This window comes from Oratosquilla oratoria, chromosome 41 (genome assembly GCF_046742065.1).
Source record: "Oratosquilla oratoria isolate Oo_2021 chromosome 41, ASM4674206v1, whole genome shotgun sequence".
NCBI lineage: Eukaryota > Metazoa > Arthropoda > Malacostraca > Stomatopoda > Squillidae > Oratosquilla > Oratosquilla oratoria.
This window is the reverse complement of record NC_134817.1, coordinates 27,707,441-27,724,941: the sequence shown is the minus strand read 5'-3', so window position 1 is coordinate 27,724,941 and position 17,501 is coordinate 27,707,441. Positions and strand designations below refer to the sequence as shown.

General features: G+C 39.1%; 1 protein-coding gene across 2 annotated transcripts in view; it reads right to left on the bottom strand.

Annotated features, from left to right (window-relative positions):
• Positions 1-6,940: 6,940 nt before the first annotated feature.
• ninaC (STKc_myosinIII_N_like and MYSc_Myo21 domain-containing protein ninaC) overlaps positions 6,941-17,501 on the bottom strand; it is a 68,336-nt gene continuing 57,775 nt past the window's right edge. The window contains exons 28-32 of one of the 2 annotated variants that reach the window (XM_076178331.1): positions 17,251-17,421; positions 14,300-14,397; positions 13,783-13,863; positions 11,236-11,604; positions 6,941-7,389 (exon numbers count right to left, since the gene is read on the bottom strand). In XM_076178331.1, coding sequence (XP_076034446.1) covers positions 7,074-7,389; positions 11,236-11,604; positions 13,783-13,863; positions 14,300-14,397; positions 17,251-17,421 — 1,035 coding nt within the window. In that variant the 3' untranslated portion in view covers positions 6,941-7,073. The remainder of the gene's footprint in view (positions 7,390-11,235; positions 11,605-13,782; positions 13,864-14,299; positions 14,398-17,250; positions 17,422-17,501) is intronic. The other variant, XM_076178332.1, reaches the window with a different exon arrangement.

Sequence of the window (17,501 nt, the reverse complement as noted above, 5' to 3'; positions counted from 1 at the left end):
CATCTGGCCCCCCAACTCACCTGATTGCAACCCCATGGACTTTATGTGTGGGATGCAGTTGAAAAAGACACCACTTGTACCACCTGCAACACCAAGGATGGGCTGATTGCCAGGATCAAACTGATGCTCAGGTGTCTCTTGAAGGACACCGTGAAGGCCATGTGCTGCAGGTTCAGGTCCCACCTGGAGGCTGTGGAGGAGGTTTAGGGCAGCAATGATGCATACCGAGCAGGAGGTATGCTGGTTAATGTGGACAAGACTGAGGTACTTCAGTACCTATTCGAACCCCAACGGCGTAACCCCAACATACTCTCCAGGTTTACGGTGGAAGGGGAAGAACTAAAAAAACGTGGATGTCTTCAAGTATCTTTGTAGCATTCTCTCCTCTACCTGCGAGCTTGAACCAGAGATTCAGAACCGCATTCGCCAGGCCACAGTAAGCTTCGGCAAGCTCAGGGAGAGGGTATATACAAACTGAGACCTGACTGTTAAAACCAAAGTCAAAGTGTATGTTGCCATCTGTCTTCCCATTCTACTGTACAGCAGTGAGTCCTGGACGCTTTACAGTAAACAAGTCCGCAGACTGGAGGCCTTCCACATCCGCTGTCTACAGTACATTTTAGGCATCACTTGGCGTAACCGTGTACCACACGTCAACATTCTTCAAACTGCTAACACCACCAGCATAGAGTCAATGAAAATCACCCGCCAGTTGTGCTGGGTTGGGCATGTCATACAAATGCCAGAAAACCGTCTCCCTCGACAGGTTCTCTATGGTGAACTGAGAGATGGGACCTGTGCGATTGGTGGACAGAAGAAGAGGTTCAAAGACCAGCTGAAACGAAACCTTAAAAAATGTGGTATAGAACCAAACCAACTGGAAACCCTTGCCTCGGACCGATGTACCTGGCGCTTAACCATCAAGCAAGCAGCTGAAACTTTCAAGGAAAAACGCACAGCTACCAGAAACCTCCAGCGAACCCGCAGGCATGAGTACCAGGCCCAAAACCCTCTTCCACGTGGGGACGATATCCCATGTCCAACATGTGGAAAGCGATGCGCCTCAGAGTTTGGCTTGAGGAGCCATCGGCGCATACATCAGTGACATCGATAATGATCTTACCAATGTTTTGCTTTATAAACTTTCAAGAGAGAGAGGACATCTTCGTTGTCAACGACGGACTGCCTTAACTAACTATTTGGCAAAAGATCCTCTAAGAGATGCACTTTGAATTTGGAGAGTACATAAATTTTTGGGCCAAGATATGATATTTTTCTTTCCTTTCTGAAAGTGTCAAATTTATTCCAAACACCCTGTATATATATATGTGTGTGTATATATATATATATATATATATATATATATATATATATATATATATACATATATATATATATATATATATATATATATGTTTATATATATATATATATATATATATATATATATATATTTTTTTTTTTACTGATGAGTTTTTCAAATTGGAAACAGAAAATGTATAAGAAAAGAGAAGAGACAACAGTGCAGGAGGTAGTGCAAGTAAATTAAAAGTAGTATGCTAATATTTTAAGTTTGTGTATAGTGATTCCTAGTTTTAACATTTCACTTCAGTGTTTATATCATCTAACCACATATTTTCTTCCCCTAGGCTAGCCACACACGTGCAGTTTAAACTGACAGTTACAACTGTTCAGTTATAACTGTCAGTTTTACCTAGTTGTATTTTGCGGGAAGGGGAGCTATGCTCGTGTTGTCCCGCCATTGTATCTCTCAGTGTCTAGTTTGCTTTTAAACTCGTGAATGGTTTTTGCACTTACTATTTCATTATCTAGTTTGTTCCAAGTGTCTAAAACTCTATGTGGAAAATTGTTTTTCTTCAGTTCTCTTTTATAGCTATGTTTTCTTAATTTCCTTCCATGTCCTCTTGTGTTTCTCTTGTCCCAGTTTAGTAATTCTTCTCTATCAAGTATCTCTGTGCCTTTCATGATTCTGTAAATAGTCAGTAGGTCTCCTCTCTCTCTTCTTTCCTCCAGTGTCGGTAGCTCCAGTTTAGCCAATCTCTCCTCGTATGATAGGTTTGCAAGTGCAGGTGCCATTTTTGTAGCTGCTCTTTGGATTCTTTCTATTTTCTTGAAACTGCATGTGTGTGGGTATCTCAGTATCACTGAGATACCCACACACGTCCAGTTTCAACTGACAGTTATAACTGAGCAGTTGTAACTATCAGTTTAAACTGCAAGTGTGTGGCTGGCCCTACAAAATCACACTCTTCAGTGAAAATAGAGTGGATACTCTCTTCAAAGTTCCCTTTTGCCTCTCTCTTGGTTCTTGTATAATTATTTCTAGCTTGCTTATATTCTTTTTTAGCACTGATTTCTAGCAGTGACTCTTACCTATCCCACTCACTGCTCCAACAAACTGAAAGACAATACAATGCTGCATTCCAGATCCCCTGATATCCATTCCTCTGAATCCTCTCTCCCCTGAAAGGACAGAATCCACCTGGCCAGACTGCAGTGCGGCCACCATCCAGCCTTTCTAAGCCACCAGAAGACACTTGATCAACAGATAACTGTCCAGAATGGAACACTTCACCCTATAAACAAGACATTATGGAAGATTGCATTGTACAAAGTCACGCATGCCAACAACACGATATACAGTCTATAAAGGATTTGTGGGAAAACTCTGTTCCAGCCATGGCATTCCTCAGGGAGGTGGGACTGCTAGGCCAGACAGTCTAGGGAACAACAACAGCCTTTCCCAACAGTCCAGGTACACAGGGCAAAGGTTATGGTTGCGGCCACAGCTACGTGCCTTCTGCCATATGCTCCTTACCACTTTATTAGCTCTGATGGTTCCTCTCTTCCTCCATTTATCTCTGGCTTCTTTAGCAATCTGTCTTTATTAAACCAATAATTTTTATGTTTTTTCTTTCTACTAATTCATGGTACATGTTCCCATCCAATTTGTTAAGATATAGATAAATGTCCCATTTTCTCTCACTGTTGGAAGTATTCATGAATTTCTCCCAGCTGGGTTCTTAAAAAAGAATTCTCAGACTGCAGTTCACATTTCCAAATTTGGTTTTGTCTGCATGTAAGACTAACATTTTGGCTTTAGTACTCTATATTCCAGCTGGAAATCAAATGGTACATGGTCATTTTTTCCTATAGGACAAAGATATTTTAGGAAGCTAGTAACATCTGGTAAGTAGCAAGTCCAATCTCATTGACCATTGTCTCATACTCTTGTCATGTCTTAGCCATTGGGTCATTGTACTGTCCATTGCAATGTTTAATAGGGTATTTGATAAGGATTTTTTTTTTTTTCATATGCTTCCTATTCCTCCCAATTGACTTCTTTGCAATTAGAATCTCCCAGCAGAACTTTATTGCAAGGTTAGCACTGGCCCTAGAATCCTTTTAGCCATTGTGACTAATAGCTGAAAAAGTATCTTGGCCACAGTGGACCTTATGTAGCCACTGTGGCTAATATATTGCTTAACCTCTTAGACACAGATTTCACAATCTTCATGATGTAGGACTTTGAAACTGGAACTATGGGACAGTTCACTGCATGAAGACATAATTTTCAGAGTTACCAACTCCCACTGATTCCTGCAGATGCACAAATTTCTACTTGGGTCGAGTTTTTTAATCAACTACAGCCCGTGGCTATGAGCAATAGACATTTGGGAATGGATGCTAAGAGGAGACTGTATGAAGGAGTGATTGTGCCAACAGCACTGTATGGGGCAGAAACATGGAACATAAGAGAGGAAGAGAGAAGGAGTTTGAATGTGTTTGAGATGAGGTGTCTGAGAAGTATGATAGGGGTTACTAGGCTAGGTAGAGTGAGAAATGAGGAGGAGAACAGGGGTGGAAAGGGAGTTGGGAGATAGGGTTGATGAAAGAGTATTAGAATGGTTTGGACTCATGGAAAGAGTGAGTGAAGAAAGACTAGTAAAAGAGGTATGGAAGGCAGATGTGGAGGGAGTGAACATGAGGGGACATCCTAGGATGAGGTGGATGGATTGGGTGAAAGGGGCATTGGGGAAGAGGGGAATGTCTGTTTAGGAAGGACGGGAGAGGACAGAAGACAGGGGTGAATGGAGAATGGTTGTATATGGATGATGTTGTAATGCATGAGGTGGAATGGGCGGGGGGATATGGGGGTGAGGTAGTATGTGTGAGCAAAATTTGACGCAGCCCAAAGGGATTTCTCCTTTTATGCATGGGGGGATGGAGAGGGGGGTCGCCGATTTAATAAAGCGCCCTTGCTGTGGATGTGCTGTGTCTTGCGACACTGCTTCTGACCCAGGGTAGTGGACAAGGTGCAGGGATGACCCGTCATCCAGGAGGTGCTAAGATAAGAGGGAGGGTGGAGGGGTGTGGAGTGTATTCAGGGATGGAATGGGTGGGAATGAGTTTTTGCCTTTTCCTTTTTGGCTACCTCCCTTGTAAGGGGGAAAAAGCCTTGGTATATGTATATGTACAGCCCGTGGTAATTTGCAGTGAAACAGACAAAATTTTCCAGTCACTATTGGCGATACAAGTGTCTTTGCCAGTGTGACAATATGGTGCCAATTTCAGATAGACACACATGGATATAAATTGACAATGGCAACATGGCAAATGGGTAGCACAAACTCTGCAATTGTCACTTTGTTCAATAACATTATTATTTATTTGTTTGTTTATTTACTCATTTATATTTTTTTGCACATCACAGGGAATACAAAAGAAAATGGGTAATGTGTTGATGGTAACAAGACAATGGGTAAGAAAACACATATTAATTGGTACAGTTTAGTAATATCCATGTCAACTGCCTGTAGGCATACAAAGATTGGAATACAGAATAACATAAGCGGTCTCTCTCATAATCAAGTTTTCAGTCTAAGCAAAGTACAGATGCAGTGGAATAGATTTTTATACTGACCAAATTTATATGAAGTTGCAGTGGTTTACAGTAATAGAAAAAACTGTTTCCTCTTGATATAATACATTAGAAAAATAATTTGATTTGATTCATATATTTATTTTGCATCAGTCTTCAGCACAGACTGCAAAGTTTCCTGCTGGACACTTCTATTGTAAACCACTGCAAATAAGTAATATATAATTTTCAACTACTGCCAAAATGACTGGAGCTGTCTGAATAGTAATATCAAGACTGAAATCATGAATGAATAGATAGCTTGCTGAAACAATATACTTGTTCATGAATGACAGTAGATTATGGAAATTTTAAATATTGCATCACAAAGCCACCAGCTGTGAAATGATTATAGCAAGAAAAGCATAATTAATGGCATGAACAAATAAATATTTTTATATTAAAGATTGAATGGATGTATTTACGATAACAACTGCATTGGCAAAAAATTATAAAATGTGGTATGCTATTTTAAGAAGAATAAAGAGTTACATATCTAGAGAGATGCATGTAATGATATTTGCATCACAGATGTCGCTCCTTACAGTAAAATAATGTTGGTTGGAACATATAACAATAAAGACTTAAATATTAGAACAAATGACTAGTTAGCTTTAAACCTCAAACCAGCAAAAGACAAACAAAGCTTCATCACTTATTTCATTGTCAATATCATACTCTCCCCTTGCAATCCCTGTCACCACTGACTGTGCCTTCATTATAGTGGGACAATTTCACAACCAAACTATAATCAATCAGTCAATGGTCTCTATTCTGTCTGTTTTGCAGGAAACCCACAGCCCCAGTTGTGGCCATTAGGTTGGTCCTTAGGTCTCTCAGAGACTATATTGTTATCTAAACTGTATGTGAATGGCAGTATAAGATTGTATGTGAATGGCAGTATGAGATTTTATGTTCTGTGTCTTCTCAATGGTGAACTATGTGTAGGTGGGCTAATGTGGTTCTTGTATGTGTCTAAGGAAATTTTTCTCTTGTGAGTTTATAACTGGGAATGCATACAGATGGAATTGATTGATCTTGAAAATAGTGTTTGTTTATACATAAAAGTATGTGTTTTTTTAAAGAGATGTGGTGTGCTGGGGGTATAGGTTTCAGAAGATTTGTGAGTAGCATTCTGTAACTCAGGCCTTATATTTGGGCCTTGTTTTGGAAAAGCTATGCCTCACTGCATTTCTTCTGACCCAATTAATCTGGTAAGGAACAGAGTGATCCATCATCCCTGAGGTGCTGAGATGGGAGGAGTAGTCAAATGGGTATTATTTGTTTATAATAAGAGTGTGTGCTTTAACTTAGCCAGCCAACTTATAAAGGGATGATTGCCTTTAGTGTATGTATGTGTATAAATGATGCAGTTAAGGGTTTCTGGTTGCATCCTTGGGGCTGTGGTTGTTGTTGTTGTCGTTCCCTAGACTGTCTGTCCGAGCAGTCCCGGCTGTGGTTGTGTGATGTTGTGTAGTGTATATGTAACAAACTGTAAACACTCTTAAACACACAAAATAACATTCACAGAAACATTAGACAGTTCTTGCTTTTAATTTGTCCTTGAAATTGATCTTTAACAAGTCCAAAATATATCCCTAAGATTAATATGTGTGTGTGTACTCACCTTCCTTTCCATTTCTCACTTTCTCAAAGAAAAACTGAGGTCATAGATAGCTCATTAGATTAAGTAGAAAATATACAACAGGTAATAAAACAGCCATCTGGAAAAGGATGGTAGTAGTAGGAGAGGGAGGTGAGGATACAACAGGTAATGTAACTTGCTGTATTTGTGTAAATGTTGTGTTGGCATTGTGTGAGGGTATGGTATTCATAGTGAGGGCTTCAGTGCCAGCAGATGAAGGCAGCATGTTTGGAGAGAAGTCTGAAGAGCCAGTAGTAAAATGAGGGTTTGAATTTATGTAGCCATTGGAGAGCAGACTATCTATAGAGGAATCTGTATTATATTCTCTGCTGAGGATACTGGCATTGTCCAAGGTGACAGCTCTCAAGTCATCATCACATAGGTCAGGTGTGACACAATCATGGCTAGAGGTGTCACTCACACTTGTTGATTCTGGTAGAACAGATGAGTTGAGGGGAGAGGGAAAGTTATGACTAGTGTGTCCACTCACATGTCGTATTCTGGGCCGTACCCATTGACAGTACTGCCCTCCCTCTGGCGTCGTTTCCTCATTGTCTCTGTAGGGGCATAGTTGGTCTTCCTCAGCATCTGCCTGAAGTTGAATGGTCCCGACTGTTGCTGCTCGTCCCCCTGTGCAGGTGCAGACTGCTGTTGGATGCGGTGCTGATCCTGACGTCCACCACCACCACCAGTGCTGCCACCACCACCACCACTGTTGTAATGGCGGTCCACATTGGAAGTCCTCAGCATCTGCCGCAGGTCTGAGGCAGCCTTCATGTTAGTAGTAGGCGTGACACGTCCCCTGTGGAGAAGGGGACACATACATTTAGGATAAAGAACTAACATCCAAACACTACATGGGGCATTTATATATATATATATATATATATATATATATATATATATATATATATATATATATATATATATATTATATATATATATATATACAGATTGACTTCTCATTAACGGACATTAATTAGCTGTGTTTGCGGTGTTTTCACTGTGTTTTCGGTGTTTTTGGTGCTGTTATTTAGTGCTGTGCAATCACTATGCCACCCAAAAACCACTCTAAATCAACGGATTATTCACATCAACGGACACAGTTACCTCCGTTGTAGTCTGTTAATGAGAGGTCAATCTGTATATATATATATATATATATATATATATATGTATATATACATTATATATATATGTATATATATATATATAAATATGTATGTATATATATATACATATATATTCATATATATATATATTCATATATATACATATATATATACATATATTTATATATGTATATATTTATATTATATATATATATATATATATATATATATATATATATTCATATATATATATATATATATTCATATATATATACATATACATATATATAATATATACATATAACATATACATATATATATATATACACACACACACACATACATATACCAAAGGCTTTTTCCCCCATACAATGGAGGTAGCCAAAAAACAAAGGCATAAAAACCACTCCCACCCATTCTATCCCTAATATACTCCACTCCCCTCCACCCTCTTCCCTCCCTCTTACCTTGGTACCTCCTGGATGATGGATCATCCCCGCATCTCTCCCATTGCCCTGGGTCAGAAGCAGTGTCGTAAGACACAGCACCTCCACAGCAAGGCCGCTTCATTAAATCGGTAACCCCCCCCCCTCTCCATCCCCTCATGTAGAAAAGATGGGGAGAAATCCCTTCAGGCTGCATCAATTTATTTTTCACACATACTCCTTCACCCCCATCCCCCATTCACTCCCCCTCATGCACCACAGCATCATCCATACACAGCCATTCTCCATTCACCCCCATCTTCTATCTTCTCCTGTCCTTCCTCAACAGACATTCCCCTCTTTCCCAATGCCTCTTTTACCCCATCTATCCATCTCATCCTAGTTGCCCCCTCATGTTCACTCCTTTCACCTCTGCCTTCCACACCTCTTTTTCTAGTCTTTCTTCACTCGTTCTTTCCATGTGTCCAAACCATCCCAGTACTCTCATCAACCTTATCTCCCAACTCCCTTTCCACCCCCATTCTCCTCCTCACCTCCTCATTTCTCACTCTATCTAGCCCCTATCATATTTCTCAGGCACCTCATCTCAAACACATTCAAACTCCTCCTCTCTTCCTCTCATAAGTTCTATGTTTCTGCCCCGTACAGTGCTGTCAGCACCATCACTCCTTCATACAATCTCTTAGCATCCATTCCCAAATGTCTATTTCTCATAACACTTTTTAATCCCCCAAGGCATTTACTCACTTCTCTCAATTTACATTCTATCTCCACCTCCACTCCTCCCTTTCCCACTACATTCACATCCAAGTATCTAAAACTATCCAATTCCTCCAGTCTCTCTCCCTTAATACTCACTTCCAGTCTGCTGCCACTTTCTCCTCATATACATCTCATCACCTTACTTTTACCCACATTTATCTTCAACTTCTATCACACACCTTCCCAAACTATGTCACTAACTTCCTCAATCCCTCCTCTGATCCTACTACAAGTGCAGTGTTGTCAGCAAACAACAACTGGCTTATCTTCCATATTTCTCCATTTTCATTGACCATCTCCAATCCCTGACCCACTACCCTTGCATTTACCTCTCGCACCACCCCATCCATATATAAATTGAACAGCCAGGGTGACATAACACATCCCTGATGATATATGGGGTAGGAGGAAAGCTTTTAAGAGCAGTCAAGAGTTTACAAGAGTAGTAGAGCATGTGTTAAGATTAGAAATGGAGAGAGTGAGTTGTCTGAGGTAAATGTGGATATATATATATAATATATATATATATATATATATATATATATATATATATATATATATATATATATATATATATATATTGATTGATTGATTAGAAAACTCCTAGACCCTCTTTTGCCTTTACTTTTTTTTAGGAATGTCCCCTGTGGGGCTACAGGGAGAAGGATGCCTGGTCCCAATCCCCGTCCCGTTTTTCTTGCCTCTTACGATCCAAGTGGAAATACTTGGTGGCAGTATTCTTTTCCCCCCACCACAGGGTAGGCAAAACAAGGAAATGAAATTCAGAGAAATGGTACAGGACAGCAACAAGGGGTTGGGGGACAGCATAATGGAGGGACAGTAGCTATAGTAAAAGTTTCATCATTTCTCTGTGAGCAGAGTCTTCCTCTATCACAGACAAAATGATGTGTGGCTCTGGTCTGTAGGGGCGCCCCATATAGACCCTAAAGTATCAACTGCATGCTACTTTGCCATAACAACATGCAGCCAATACCCCAGACGGGTATGGGGGGTGAGGTAGTACATGTGAGAACAATTTGACGCAGCCCAAAGGGATTTCTCCCCGTCTTCTCCTTTTCTGCAAGGGGGGATGGAGAGGGAGGGTTGCTGATTTAATGAAGCGGCCTTGCTGTGGATGTGCTGTGTCTTGCGACACTGCCTCTGACCCAGGGCAGTGGACAAGGTGCAGGGATGACCCATCATCCAGGAGGTGCTAAGATAAGAGGGAGGGTGGAGGGGAGTGGAATGTATTTAGGAATGGAATGGGTGGGAATGGCTTTGTGTCTTTTTCTTTTTGGCTACCCCCCTTGTAAGGGGGAAAAATCCTGTATATGTTTGTATGCATATATATATATATATATATATGTGTGTGTGTGTATATATATATATATATATATATATATATATGTGTGTGTGTGTGTGTATATATATATATATATATATATATATATGATATATATCTATATATATATTATATATACACACACACTGATAGAGAGAATCTGATACACACAGATGCATAGTTACCAATAATAGGAACCCATTTGTAGTGATCCTGCAAGAGGGACAGGAAAGCTGCCTATTTTCAAAAACCCATCAACCCCTTCAGCTCCATCAGAAGGTACTGACACTTGATGTCTGAACTAGGCCCAATATCTCTTTCTATCAACATCAACTGTCTTTATTAAACCTTTCACACATGGAGAGTTGACAACCAGCAAATCCCCTTCTTTAACTACTCCCAGAGAGACCTATAAGAGGGCCCAAGGACTGTTGCCAGCCATTGTGGGGATGGGTTTTCCACTTCGTGAAACTCGAGGCAATTTTTTTTTATCATTATATATGCAATGGAACCTGAATTGTCTGGAAATCATGACATTCTTTATTCTCTTTTGAACTCTTAGTATTGCTAATCAATTGCACCCTTTCTCTTTTCTAATTTACATTGATTTTATTTTATTCAGCTGTCATTTAACCCATTAAACTCCGATGACAAGACTCTTGTCATTTGGTAAAATAAAACAAAAAATCATAAAACACCAAAATGTTTGATCAAACATCTTGGTGTTTTATGATTTTTTGTTTTATTTGACCAAATGACAAGAATCTTGTCATCGTAGTTTAATGGGTTAAGCACATAGATTGTCCTTTCTTAGTTCTCACTACCGTCACCACCCCACCTCCTATTATATCTTATCTGTTATGTCTTCAGACCACTCCTATCTCCAATTAAGGGATCTCTGTCAATTTTGTCCATTCGTTTCACAGATCTTAATACAGCAATCATTCCATAAAGTTTACTTAGACCTACAACAAGAACTTCCTTACCTCTCATGACCACTGTCATAGGCCTGCTGCTGCTGCTTTGGATTTCCATATCCCTGCTGCTGCTGCTTTGGATTTCCATATCCCTGCTGCTGCTGCTGCTTTGGATTTCCATATCCCTGCTGCTGCTGCTGCTTTGGATTTCCATATCCCTGCTGCTGCTGCTGCTTTGGATTTCCATATCCCTGCTGCTGCTGCTGCTTTGGATTTCCATATCCCTGTTGAGTTACAGCTCCTTTCCATGCCTTCAAATTCTCTTTCTCTCGTATCTGGTTGGTCATATTTTGTGACTGAAGTCCCTCACGCATATGTTGGATCTTCTCCTGACGAAGGTCAACCTTCAAGGCTTCTTTCTCAGGTGCTCTTTTCTTCCTGAACATAAGGAAAATATTTTCATTAGTACCCAAAGGATGTTTTATGTGACAATATACTTCATATGAATTCATTACATACAGGACTGTATTACAAGATTCTCTTTAAATCTACACCAGACTAATCAATGACTAAATACCTAGTTACTATAACTATCATGTATCTGGCTAAGAGATTTACAAAAAATCTGCAAGCACAAACATTATGATACCATATTGTGACATATGTAATTAAAGTCAATAACTACAGTTATGTAACATTGCAGTAACTTCTCAGTTGTAAACTGAATTTTTTTATATCTATAAATGATAGATACATACAGTAGGCATATGTGAATCAAGTACAGTTATAGACAGGGAGGTTAAAACACAATAATACTGTAATACAACAAAATAATTGCTTAAAACATACTCCATGAATGTATACAGCATAGAAACTTTACTATCTCTAAATCAAAGATTACAATGAGGACTTCTGGTCATTTGTAAAATCACACTTGATATTTTTTGGTTTAATCAAGGGATCTAAAGTACTGCAGGCTTGCCTGAAAAAATATGGGAATGTGGGTGAGAGATCTATCTATATATCAAGGGATTTTTTTCCCCCTTACCAGGAAGGTAGCCAAAGTCAAAAGGCATATACCCACCCCCATCCATTTCATACCCACCCATCCTCCACTCACCCCTATCTCCTGCCTTCTCCTTTTTCCTGCCCAACAAACATCCCCCTCCTGCTTAACACCCCTTTCACCTCATCCATCCATCTCATCCTCAGTCACCCCCTTATGTTTACTCCATTCACCTCTGCCTTCCACACCTCTTACCAATCTTTCTTCACTCATTCATTCCATGTGTCCAAACCATCTCATTACTTTTTCATCAACCCTATCTCCCATCTCCTTTTCCACTCCCGCTCTCCTCCTCATCTCCCCTTTTCTAACTCTATCCAACCTTGTAACCCTACCATACTTTTCAGATATTAAATCTCAAACACATTTAAACTTCTCCTCTCTACCTCTCTTAAATTCCATGTCTCTGCCCCATACAGTGCTGTTGGCACAATCATCCTTTCATATAATCTCCCTGCATCCATTCCCAAATGCCTATTTCTCATAACACATTTAATCCTCCAAAGGCACTTATTTACTTCTCTCAATATACAATTTACCTTGACCACTCCTCCCTTTCCTGCCACATGCAATCCCAAGTACCTAAAGCTATCCATTTCCTCTAGCCACTCTCCTTTAAGACTTACTTCCAAATTGCTGCCATCCTCTCCTCTTGTACATCTCAGCATCTTACTTTTACCCACATTTACCTTCAACTTTCTTCTTTTACATACCTTCCCAAACTCTGTCACTAACTCCTTTAATCCCCCCTCTGACCCTGCCTCAAGTACAAAAATAGGATTCTAAAATAAAAGCTTAAGTCTGGCATTATCCATACAATAGAAATCTTAGATACATGCAAGGAACTGAGGAAGTGCAGAGAATGGAAAAAAAGTAGATGTGGAATGAAGTTGAGTAAGCAAAGAAGATTTAAGCATGCCAAAAAAGGATGTTTGAAGAAGGAAAAAGAATAGAAGAGAAGCTGAAATGATGAGAAGGCAGACTGGTGGATGATACAGAGAATAAAAAGGGTGTTTGTGGAGACTGAGGGTGTTAGAGGATGAATCAGTATTGTTGGATAGGGAAAGTCACTGAAAAGCTGGTACTGCTGGGGAACTGAAACTGGGACCTCCCACTTGTCGGACAGGCATGCTTACTGATTATACCAAGGTTGCCTCCAGTGATGACTCACACATCTTCCCTTCAACCCTGCCTGGTGAGGGCTGGTCTGGGAGTATGCACCACTATGGGATACTACTCACTACACCATGCTGGATAGGGATCATCACTGAAAAGCTGGCACTGCTCAGGAATTGAACCAGGCACCTTCCATTTGCAACACAGTTGCCTCCAGTGACCACTCACACAAGTATGTATGTAGTAGTTTGCTCTATTTCTTTTTATAGGGAATGATGATAGGAGGGTCAGGAACTATATGATCAAAGGAATGAGCAAACTAGGAAATAGCATGTAGATGGAATTTTTGGGGGAGTGATTAATGTGAAGCAGGGAGTGGACAAGATGGGGGATTATTTACATGAAGTGTTGACGCCTGTCACAACTAGACTGACCTTGAGGATGTGCTGACTGTGACAGTTTTGGTGGCCATAGGTGCATCCCAGGGAGTGTCTGGGTTTATTTCCGGGACAGCACTGGTGGTATACAGAAAAAGTATTGGAAGGGATTGTCCTTTATACATACATTTATATGAAGCTAAATACATAGAAGAAACTATTAGGACTTTGCCAGTACTTTTCATAGGTCCTATTTACAATAAAAAGAAATTTTAAGTTACCCATGTTGAAAGAATAGGATGAGAAGCATAAAGGTTACAAGAGGCACATAGTAAATATAAGAGAGTTTTTTAGAATCAGTACAATAAACATAAGATACTGATATACTGTATGAAACACAGGTATTGAAAATCCATTGTTATCAAGCTACTTAAAAGGAATTCTAATGTGCTAGTTGTTGACATTCAACATGCATTGACTTAGAAGTATGGATGAAAGTATCAACAAGTGAAAAAGTAAAATGTGCATGACCACATAACTGGTTTAATGTCATAATTCCTACTTTCCATCCCACCTGTGCATTTCATCCAACATCTCATAGTAGTTGGTCACTTCATCTTCAGTGGTTGTAATCTTGATGATTGGCTGTGTTTGCTGTTCTTCCTGCATAGCCTGCATGCAGCAGAAAAAGAAGTAAAAATAAAAGATGGTTGAATAATTAAGAATAGGAAAATTCCAGTACCCTTATACTAGATGTTCACTTCCTATAGAAGGAATGGGAGGAGAAAAGTAGGTGGAGAAAATGGGAGGATGCAAGTTATTTTCAGACAACAGTTCATGAAATGAATGTAATACATACAAGCATATACAATTAAATATATATATATATATATAGTACTCATCAAAATTATGTGGTGCCTGCCCTTTGCAGTGGCATATTTATGACAAAAAGATAAAGGCCTTTTCTGCGGTGAAATTATGTAGATAGAATGCATCTGGAAACCCCCTGCTGTCATGCTGGGCCAACAGAGTGGAATGCAAGGGAGAAACCAGCCAGTTCCTCCCACACTGCTGTGAGAAGAGCATTTACAGGTAACCCCTCTCTTTGTGTATGTGACAACTACATCCAGGACCTTTCCTTTTTTCACATTGTTTGGTTTTCTTCATTTCCCTAGGGTCTGTATTATTACCATGGCCCCTACAGAGGAATTAACTAAAGAAATAATTGCCCAATTCATTGGACTCAAGAAGGCAGGCTATGCAACTAAAGAAATCAGCTAATTCCTTTGTAGGGGCCATGGTAATGATACAGACCCTAGGAAAATGAAGAAAACCAATGTGAAAAAAAGATAAGGTCACAAATGCTCTTCCCATGGCAGTGTGGGAATGACTGGCTGGGTTCTCCCTCATGTTCCACTCTGTTGGCCCAGCATGACAGCAAGGGGTTGTCAGATACACTCTGTCTACATAGTTTCACCACAGGAAATTACTTTCTCTTTTTGTCATAAATATGCCACTGCAAGGGTATGCACAGCATACATTTGATGAGAACTGTATATATATATATATATATATATATATATATATATATATATATATATATACAGGTACTCCTCGTTTAACGACCTACTCGGTTAATGACAACTCGGAGTAACGACTGGCTTTATGACGTCGTTTAACGTAAATCTCCCAAAGTTACGACGTCGTGTACGATAATTAAGTTGGCTGAGGCAAATTTGTATGATGTTATAAATGAACTTGTATGGTGGATATTAGCTGTGAGGTAAAGTGTTCTGTAGCTTAGGTCTACATTACCATCCTGCAAGCTGCAAAAACTACCTGGGGTACAGTGTATACCGGTAGTGGTAAATTTTTAGTTTCGACCATGGGCGCAATATAACAATAGAAAATTAATTATTAATTTTGTAAATTATAATGTATCAACGTAATATGCAATTTTGTGAGCGGAAATGAAAAAAAATGCTAAAACAGATTTCGTAAGTAACGAAGTCATGTCGGACGAATGGTACACCATGTTTATGATAGATGCCGATGTCGAAGAAATGAAAGGATGATAAATTAATTCATCTAACCTAAACTAAACTAACCTAACCTGTGTTTAATAAATCACTACCTGCAAATTAAATGTCATCCGGCTCGTCGTTGTCATGAGAGACGTTGGCAGACGACAAGATGGCGTCCAGAGCCTATGCTACTGACTTCGTTCATTAGCATATTTTCTTGTAGCAAGGTATTTTTTACTTTCATTTCTGCTCACAAAATTGCATATTACGTTGATACATTTTAATTTACAAAATTAATAATCAATTTTCTATTGCTATATTGCGCCCATGGTCGAAACTAAAAAATACCCCGGTATTCAATATGGAATGTCAGCATACGCGGATTTGGTCATATACGGTAATTTTAGGAACCTAACCACCGTAAATAAACAGTAAATAAAGTTTTAATGTACTGTATAAAAGAAGGAAAATACATGGAAATAAAGATACATGTATTGCTGGACATTGTACATACAGTACATGTACATATATGTATACACTTTCGCTTAACGACCAATTCGGTTAACGACGGCGCACTGGTCCCAATTGTCGTCATTAAACGAGGAGTACCTGTATATACAGACGCTCCTCAACTTACGTTTTAGTTAGGTTTCGAACAGCCGAATGTAACGTGAAAATGAACGTAAGTTGTTACTGTAATATACTGTACATCCATAAATTCTATTACCGTATGTTATAAAACACCCCTAAATCATTAATTATAAACATAACATTGTAAGATAATAACATTAATTTCAAATAAATTAAATTCAAGCAACATATATTGAGATGGTGGAGAGGGAGGAGGAGAAGGCAAGGCACATTCAATCTGTCATTTGTGCCATGTAAACAATGGACGTAGCATCATGCATAAGTATCGTTTGAACTACGGAGAGCGCGCTAAAGTAAAAAATTCACTCAAAAATATTTTTTTTACAATTTATTTTTTTTTACAGTCGGTTCAAATGTAAAATCGAAAAAACGTAAGTAGAGGAGTGTCTGTATATGTATAGGTTGAAATTTGGTCTCCAGATCAGGCCCAAGCTATCTGTCTATTAACTGGACAAAAACCCAAAAATACTAGATTTCACATTTGATACACACAACCTTTGTTCTACACAGTAAAGACCTCATAGTAAAGGTAGCAAAGAAACTGAACATACATACAATGGTACCAGGCACAGGATTTGGAGGGCAGAAACACTTATCATTATATATAACCAGCTCTTAAGAACTACACTTAACTATCCATTCACAACTTGATATCCAAAAGCCAAAAAAGCAAACAAAAACATACTACAAACAACACAAAGTAAAATATCAAGAATAGAAATTGTATATACACATTGGTGAAAATGTAAACAACAATGAAGGGAGCCTGGCTTGTAGAAATTAGAACCATATCCATTGTGAAACAATAAAAGCTTCACTGATTACACAAAGAACCAAAAAATTACTTTACCCGTTTGACTAAGCTTGGTCCCTTCTTTCTCTGGTCCTGAATCATCAGTGGGATCCGGTTGAAGCCATTTGGACGTTTGTAGTCTTTTGATGGTGGGCGGATCTCCTCAAGACGTGTCCCAGTTTTGTGTTTGCGCAGGAATTTATGGACCTCTTGGTTATTCATGTGAACCTATGGAAGATGCCAACAAGAGTCAGACATAAGGAGAAATATGTCAGCAATTTTTAATGACAAGATTATTCCAGAAATAA